Source organism: Syzygium oleosum, unplaced genomic scaffold (assembly GCF_021117445.2).
Source record: "Syzygium oleosum isolate NSW1041296 unplaced genomic scaffold, Sole_v2.1 Sole_v2.28, whole genome shotgun sequence".
In the NCBI taxonomy this organism is placed as follows: domain Eukaryota; kingdom Viridiplantae; phylum Streptophyta; class Magnoliopsida; order Myrtales; family Myrtaceae; genus Syzygium; species Syzygium oleosum.
In genome coordinates, this window is record NW_026607512.1 from 3,024,924 (window position 1) to 3,034,035 (window position 9,112).

General features: G+C 42.7%; 1 protein-coding gene across 1 annotated transcript; it reads left to right on the top strand.

The window, feature by feature from the left end:
* Positions 1-3,564: 3,564 nt before the first annotated feature.
* Positions 3,565-6,283, top strand: LOC130135144 (uncharacterized). Its single transcript, XM_056303572.1, has 2 exons — positions 3,565-3,843; positions 5,642-6,283. Exons 1-2 carry the CDS (start codon positions 3,565-3,567, stop codon positions 6,281-6,283), a joined length of 921 nt encoding a protein of 306 aa, XP_056159547.1.
* The last annotated feature ends 2,829 nt before the right edge of the window (positions 6,284-9,112 follow it).

Here is a 9,112-nt window from a genome sequence, read left to right on the forward strand (position 1 = left end):
GATGACATCAGGTTACTCAGGTGCATGGTCCCCCTGTGATCCAGGCAAATCCTCCACCTGTAGTCCTAGATGTTCAGAATCTCGCAACACCCTTGCCTAGGGGGCAAGAACAGATCCAACAGATAAACGTTCAACCACAACGTCAGGCGCCCCAGCCTGTGGTGCCTAACGTAAACCAACCTTTTCCACCCCCTATGGGTCCAAATGTAATCCAACAACCATTGCCAGCACAGTTAAACCTACCAGCTAACCTACCTCTGATTGCTCACAATGTACTACAGCTAATGCAGCCACCACCTCAACAGCAGTCACAGTTACCACAGCAGCCATTTTACCAATTGCCTCATCAAAATTTGAATCAACCATTGCAACCTAATTATGTTGTAGCTCCTGCGCCTGTCGTAGGTCATGTGCAAAATCAGTTAGTGGTGGACCCTGTAATGAGGAGATATGGCCATGATATGGGGTATCTCCCAAACGTTTATAGAAAACCATATCCTGATTGGATGGACACTATACCGTATCCAAGAGGTTTTAAAATGCCAGAATTTACATTGTTCACTGGAGAGGAAGATCAGTCCACTTTTGAACATGTTAATCGTTTTCTGGCTCAATGTGGTGATGCGGCTCATGCTGATTATTGGAAGTTGAGGTTATTTCCCTTATCCTTGTCAAAAACCGCATTTACATGGTATACTGCCTTACCTGCAAATTCGGTCACATCATGGGAACAAATGGAAAGGTTATTCCATTGCCAATTTCAAAGAGCTGTGCCAAATTTGTCGGTAGCAGATCTATCGACTATGAGACAGTTAGCTAATGAATCTGTCGATCAGTTTGTTTCCAAGTTTAAAAGGGCAAGGAATAAGGTTTGGTTCCTTTACCTGAAAAGACTTTTGCGGACCTCGCTTTTAATGGACTGAAGTTTGAAATCCGAGAAAGAATGGTTCGGCAACCATATTCAGAACTGTTCCAATTATCAACCATAGCTACTAAGTATGAAAGTCTCCTTCAGGAAAAAGACAAAAGGTATGATCGACGGGGTGAAGTTCGTTGGGCTGACGCTGACGAGAGCGAGGATGAAACTAAGTCAGCAGATATAGCAGATGTGGCTCTCGCTAAGATGGTGATTGATAAGCCATATGTTTGCACGGCTCTAAAGCCAGCAAGAGTTAAAGAAAAATCCAACCTCATGTCAAAGACTAAGGAACCTATATTTTATTCTTTCGATATCAATAAGACAGAGGAAATATTTGACTTATTATTAGCCGATGGACAGATCAGACTCACAGAGGGTCAGGTTATACCTACCAAAGAAGAATTAGCAGGAAAGAAGTACTGTAAATGGCATCATTCATGGAGCCATGCCACCAATGACTGCCTTGTGTTTAAAAGAAACGTTCAGGAAGCTATTAGGCAAGGGAAGATAAAATTCTCTGAAGACAAAGGTAAGTCCCCGATGGAAGTTGATGTCGATCCTTTTCTTGTAATGGCAGGGATGGTGTCATTAAGGACAAAGACCAGGGGGCATCAGTCGTATCGTTTTTGCAAAAAATGTAGACGATTATTGCAACAAGACAAACATCACTCCAATAGTCGAAGACGTCCACCTAGTGAAGTTGTCGACGGTTTTCGCGATTTGGTTCTCACTGATTCATATGATGAACAAACTCCTCCTAGGGGTATTAATCATCATAGAGACCGTTGAAACCGTAATAAGACTATTAAGTCATTCCAGCAAAGGTATGAAGAAGGTGATCCGACTATCGGTACTTTGGGAGAGCCTAGTAGTAAATATGATTATTATGTTAGTTATGCTCCACCACCTTCGTACAACGGGAAGATTGAGCCAAGTGGATGGGGTTCTAACTTCCCTGATCAAGAGGATCTTTGCACAAACCCTCATCAACCACGTCGACAAACTCTGAAAGTGTCAAGACACTCACTTGTAGGTTAATGGTATGAGGCCCGCCGAACTCAAAATCGTAGTTCAAATCTGACGCAGACTCAAAAAAGGAGAATGCTGAGGAAAAGAAAGGAGTATCAGCTCCAACAACAGGTAAGTCAAGTTCGCATCAAGCAGGTTAAACCGGTCTTGATTGCAGAGCAAAAGGTCAAGCCGAAAAATCCTAAGCGTGGAAATTTAGTCTGGAAACGGAAACCAGAAATGCAAGCGTCGACATCTGGTCGACCTAAGCAATCTCCACCAAAGCAAGACATTGAATCTACGCGGTACGAACCACAACAATTGTCAAGATCAATTTCATCGTTAAGCTCTTGCATGGTTCGAGTATGCCTTCCATCAAACCTTCGGGTAATGACGATAGAGCCAGATCATCCGATAGAAGTTACAATAGAAGAGAAAGAAAAAGCAGAATTTCACTTTGACATAGAAGAGGTAGTTGAATTCGAGAAACCTCCACCCAAGGGTTCAAACCATTTAAGGGCTCTGAATATAAACGCAAAAGTCAATGGCCGACCGGTGTCTCGAGTATTAGTGGACGGGGGATCTACACTAAATCTTATCCCATATCGTTTCTACAAGAAACTGGGAAGGCGTGACGAGGAGATTATTCCGTCGAACATCCAATTGTCCGACTTTACTGGAGAAGTCTCCGAAGTTAAAGGAATTTTCATTGCTGACTTGACTGTTGGCACCAAAACTTCCAGGACGTCTTTCTGTGTGGTTAATGCAGATGGATCTTACAATTTGCTATTAGGCCGAGACTGGATCCATGGTAATCAATGCGTACCATCAACTCTCCATCAGATGCTAGCATTTTGGAATGGAGATAAGGTAGAATACGTCAAAGCAAATACCAAGTCACAAACAACCTATATACATGCATTGGCGCTGGAAGACAGTATATCCATCAGCAAGCCACCTCTCGTTGACCCCAATAGTATTGCATTCTGCCGTTTTGACAAAGGGATCGTTGAGTGGGTCCCGAAGAGTCAACTGACAGCACAATTAAATGAGGTTGTCCATGGAGAACCTTATATTGTCAAAAGACCTTATTGAGAGGTACTCGGTCGGCCTATCAGGCCGAGCTCGCAGAACAATCCACAGAAGCTGTCCATGGAATCCTTGAGTTTGAGGAGTCACCCATAAAAGAAAGTGAAAAATCAGTTGAAGCTCAAGACCCGTTGCAAGAGGTCAACCTTGGGTTAGGTAATGAGCACCGTCCTATTTACATAAGTTCGTTAGTCGATGACAACTTCAAAGCTCAGCTGATAAGACTCTTGAAGAAGTATAAGGATTGTTTTGCTTGGGATTATAAAGAAATGCCAGGATTAAGCAGAGATGTCGTCAAACACTGACTACCCATAAAAAAGGGGTTCAGGCCTCATAAGCAACCGCCCAGACGATTCGCCCCAGACGTTATCCTTAAAGTAAAAGAAGAAGTCGAGCGATTGCTGGCAGCAGGTTTTATTAGGACGGCATGGTACGTTGAGTGGTTGTCTAACATAGTCCCGGTAAAGAAAAAGAATGGGAAGCTACGTGTCTGCATTGATTTCCGAGACTTAAACGCAGCCACCCTCAAGGATGAGTACCAGATGCCAATGGCGGATATGCTAGTTGATTCAACTTCTGGGAACGAAATTATGTCGTTAATGGATGGTCATTCAGGTTACAATCAAATATTCATTGCTAAAGAGGACGTCCATAAAACCGCATTCAGGTGTCCTGGGGCTATTGGTACTTTTGAATGGCTCGTCATGCCATTTGGATTAAAGAATGCAGGGGCAACTTATCAAAGGGCCATGAATTTTATTTTTCATGACATGATCGGAGAATTCATGGAAGTCTACATCGATGACATTATTGTCAAATCAGATCAGGTATGTCATTTAAACTATTTAAAACAAGCTTTTATTAGGATGCAGAAATTCGACCTAAAAATGAACCCATTGAAATGTGCTTTTGGAGTAAGGGCTGGTAACTTCTTAGGGTTCCTGGTTAATCAGAGAGGAATTGAAATCGATAAGAATAAAGCTAAAGCCATCTTAGAATTGCCGCCTCCCACAATCAAAAAGTAACTTCAGATGATTTTAGGAAAGATAAATTTTTTGCGTCGATTCATTGCTAACCTGTCAGGAAAAATTGAGGTGTTTTCCCCATTATTGAAGTTGAAAAGTCAAGAAGAGTTTGTATGGGAAAACAAACATCAACATGCTTTTGACCAAGTCAAGAGGTACTTGGTTAATCCGCCAGTATTGATGCCGCCTAAAGCGGGTCAACCATTGAAATTGTACCTGGCCGTTAGTGACACTACCATCGGGTGTATGCTGGCGCAGGAGAATGGTGAAGGCAAAGAGCAAGCGGTGTATTATTTGAGTCGGATGTTGAACGATCCTGAAACAAGATACACTGCGATTGAGAAGCTATGCTTGTCATTGTTTTATGCATGTACAAAATTACGTCATTATATGCTGCCGACTACGGTACATGTGATATGTAAAATAGACGTGATTAAGTACATGTTGACTCGACCTATTGTTAAAGGCCGAATTGCCAAGTGGGCGTTTGCTTTGACCGAAATAAATCTGGTCTATGTACCACTTAAAGCAATAAAAGGACAAGCCATAGCAGATTTCATTACGGAATATCCTGGAGCACGAGATGAAAGTTGTGAGGGATACGTTCACGTGGTCCCATGGCAGCTTTACTTCGATGGATCCAGTACCCCTGGGTCTGCTGGGGCTGGAATCATGATAGTATCCCCTCATGGATAGAAAATGAAACTTATGTTCAAAATGGATTTTGAATGTTCCAATAATCAGGCCGAATATGAGGCCTTGGTTGTTGGCTTAAACATCTTGGCCAACATGAAAATACGTTTCGTCAAAGTTATAGGGGATTCTCAATTAGTGATAAAGCAATTATCTGAGGAATACCAGTGTCTTAATGAGAATATTATATCTTATTATTCACTGGCCAAGGAGCTCTTAAATCACTTTGACGACTTTGAATTGATCCATGTTAAAAGAGAGCATAACATGGAGGCCAATGATTTGGCACAAATGGCTTCCGGTTATAAAATATCAAAAGAGCTTCTTGGCCATATGATTACTCAGACCAAGGTCTTACCATCGATGGACAATAGAGTCATATTTACACAGTCGACTAGAAAATCTTGTCGACAACATGACTGTCGACAAAGTGGTAACTCAAGATTGGAGAACCCCATTTATAGAATATCTCAATAACCCAGTCTCTACTGATAGAAACTTCAAAAGAAAGGCTTTCAATTATTTAATGATTGGAGATGAGTTGTATCGTAAGACTGTGGATGGGCTATTACTCATATGTTTAGGACGACAAGAATCTATGATAGCAATGGCCGAAGTTCACGAAGGCATATGTGGGGCCCATCAGTCAGGGATAAAAATGAAGTGGTTACTCCGTCGACATGGTTACTTTTGGCCAACTATTACTCAAGACTGCATAAGTTATGCTAAGGGATGTGAAGCTTGTCAAAGGTACGGTCCCATTCAACATGTTCCTGCAGCCGTAATGAAACCTATTATCAAACCTTGGCCGTTTAGAGGTTGGGCTATGGAGATAATAGGAAAAATCTACCCCCCTTCGTCTAGAAAACATAGCTTCATTCTGGTTACTACCGACTATTTTACCAAGTGGGTTGAAGCGGCCTCGTATAAGAATATAACGCAAAAGACAGTGAAGGAGTTCATCGAGGAGCGTATTATCCATCGATTTGGCATTCTAGAATCTATAACTACGGACCAAGGCACGGTTTTTACTGGGCAAGAGGTGATTAGTTTCGCCAAGGCTAGAGGTATTAAAATGATTCATTCAACTCCTTATTATGCCCAAGCCAATGGCCAAGCTGAAGCCTCCAACAAAGCCATCATCGCACTAATTAAACGACACCTGGAGGATAATCCCAGAGAGTGGGATGTGTTGTTGTCGACTGTGTTATGGGCTTATAGAACATCTAAAAGGACTGCTACCGGAACTAGCCCATATATGCTTACCTATGGACAAGAGGCAGTTCTCCCTGTCGAAGTCACGATTCAGTCCCTACGAGTCAGACTTCAAAATAACTTGGCCAAGGAGGAATATGACGAGTTAATGTTCGCCAACGTCGATGAATTGGGAGAAAACAGAGCGATTGCCCTGAAAAAGCTAATCCTCCAGAAAGATAGAGTTGCCAAAGCATATAATAAACATGTGAAGCATAAACAGTTCGAAATTGGCGACTTAGTATGGAAGACCATTTTGCCAACAACTTTGGACAGTGAAAAGTTTGGCAAATGATCACCAACTTGGGAAGGACCATTTATGGTAACCGAAGCATTTGTCGGAAATGCTTATCGACTGATGCATATCAACGGAAAGGAATTTCCCCAAACTATCAACGGTAAATATTTGAAAAGGTATTACCTTACTATGTGGGAGGTGAGAGACATGGAGGAAGAAGAGACTGAAAATTCTAAGCAAATCCAGTTTCATTCACAGTCAGACGACAGATAAAAAAAAAAATCTCTTCGTTCCTATTTTTCTTCTTCTCCTCCTCCTTCTTCTTCTTCTTCTTCTTTTTCTTCTTCTTCTTCTTCTTCCTTCCTTCCTTCCTTCTTTCCTTCCTTCCGAGTCTAGACCTGCTAGCCATCTTCACTCCCCCAGGCCGAGGCCAACGTGTTCTCTAAAACGGGCCACGAAGTGCTGCATCCGCTCCTCTAGGCGCTGATTCACCACTTCAGCCTGCTCTTTGGCCTCTTCGAGTTTGGGGAGCATCTCATCTAGGTTCGACAGCCGTTTGTTAAGCCTTTGGATAAGCTCGAGGTGGGACTCCACAAATTCATCCGATCTCTCGGCCATTGTACCCAGGGATGTGGAAGCGAAGTTGACAAAGGTTTCACAATGAGAATCCATCGAGAGGTCCATCTCGATTTCATCCTTCTCGGGGCAAGGAACTCTTCGCCTCAGTTTCTTCTCTACTCCCCGAATCCGCTCAACAATTGACTCCCGGTATTTGTTAAGATGCTCTCGGGAAAAGTGGAGTTGGCCCTGCACGTCATAAAGTGTGTTGTACACCACATCAGCATGCTCACTTTCCTCCTTGATACTCTCGGACAAATGCTCCATGACGAAGTACGCACGGATGGCCTTCTCATTGTCTTGGAACTGGGACACCCCATGCTCAAAGACGGTCACAAACTCTTCATAGTCTGCAAGAAAAGGATGATCGGAAGGTAGGTCATCAGGTCTCCCCTTGCGATCAGCTTCTCGACCTTGGACACCGCCTGGGGCTTGACAACTAGGACGGCGTAAGTTAGACTCAGGTAGGAGATAATCTCCTTCCACAAAGCCTTGAACTTACGGGCACTCGAGGTTGATGACGAGGCACTAGACTCCATCGACGATCGGCATAGTAAAGGAAAGGGGGTTTTCTCTAGAAGATGAGAGGTTGAAATTCAAAGTCGAGTGGTGAAGTCTTGATTGCAATAAGCCCACTATTTATAGCCCGCGACTGGAATCGTCACGAATCGGTACAAGAAGATTGACTGACGTGACGGATATCTCGGTGGGCACGTTCATATCCGATTGATCAGCCCAAGATACGAGGTGATGTGTTCAAAGGGTATTGGATGAAGAATTCGTATGGACTGCTCGAAAGGACGTCAAAGGACAGAAAACATGATCATCGCCTAGGGATTCGTACACAGACAATGTACACCTTTAAAAGAAATAAATTCAAATTTATTCCTTTTAAAAGGGGCATATGTTGACACCCAAAATTATCCCTGGTGGGAGTGGGCCGTTTACAAGTTACAAAAGATATAAAGTGCGGCCCACATAGTGAAAATCCAAAAAGGTCGCAAGTCAGGCCCAGAGGCATTAAGAAGAGCTAAGGTAATTGTCGACAAGACACGTCATAGAGGTATCAACAAGTTCAAAATCACAAGCCTTGCACGTGACGTCGACGAATCCAAGATCACGAGCTTCGCATGTGACGTCGACGAATCCAAGACCACAAGCTTTGCACGTGATGTCGACGAATCCAAGATCACGAGCTTCGCATGTGACGTCGACGAATCCAAGATCACGAGCTTTGCACGGAATCATGGTAATACGTGGCGGAAAATTCATTTACACGTGTCAAAAGGTAAAGACATGACCGTGGGCGTGAAGATCAAGGACGAGATGAAGAGACACGTGAAAGAAAATTAGCTACTACGTGATGCCCAAGGGGCGTAAGCAACATCGATAAGTCAGGAAGCGGTTAAAACGCGAAACGTAAGGAAGTGGAAAACAACTTTCAAGGAGAAGTGCGGTCAACAGTTGTCAAGCTGCTCTATAAATACTCAAGGATTTCCAATGAAAAGAGGACCTTCTTCAACAAACACAACACATCTTTTATCTAGTCTTTATCCTTAACGCATTAGGAGTAGTTTAATCATAGCTTTCAGATTCTTTGTCGTAGATTCAATTCCGACGAGGGTCTTTATCAGGTTCAGCATTGTTGATTAAATTCCAATGTTGTGCCACCAGTTCAGCGTCGTTGATTAAATTCCGGCGTTGTGCTTAGAGTATAGTTATTGATTAGATTCCAGCCATATTCTCTCAAGCTACGTCATTGATTAAATTCTGGCGTACTTTGAAGTTGTGTCGTTGATTAGATTCCGACATAGCTTAACTTCAACATTTGCAAGTTGTCGTTTCATTGTTAGTATTGTCGAGTTTGGTATCATATCGAGTCAGGGTATAAGATCTATTGGGATTAATAAACGTATTTGACATTCTTTGTCCAAGCCTGACTCAAGACCTTGGTCTCCTCTAATAAAATCCGAAATGCAGCGTTCGGTGAAAGATTTTCGACGAAATGAAAACCGGCGAAATAGTTAGTATAATTAAATAATTCAGGACTCGACTGCAAAATGCTTGGAAGCTTACGACCTTGGCAAGCTTTTGGTTCTCACAACTCCAATGAGAAACTGTATGATGGTCTGCGCCGCGCATTGCCTCGTAATCAAGTCAAAAGACGCAAGGAAGCTGTCGACATATGTTGCTTTAATAAGACTCAAACTTGGACTGCTGCATAATTATTGTATGCGCAAAAACATTACAAAAAAAAAACATGCTTTT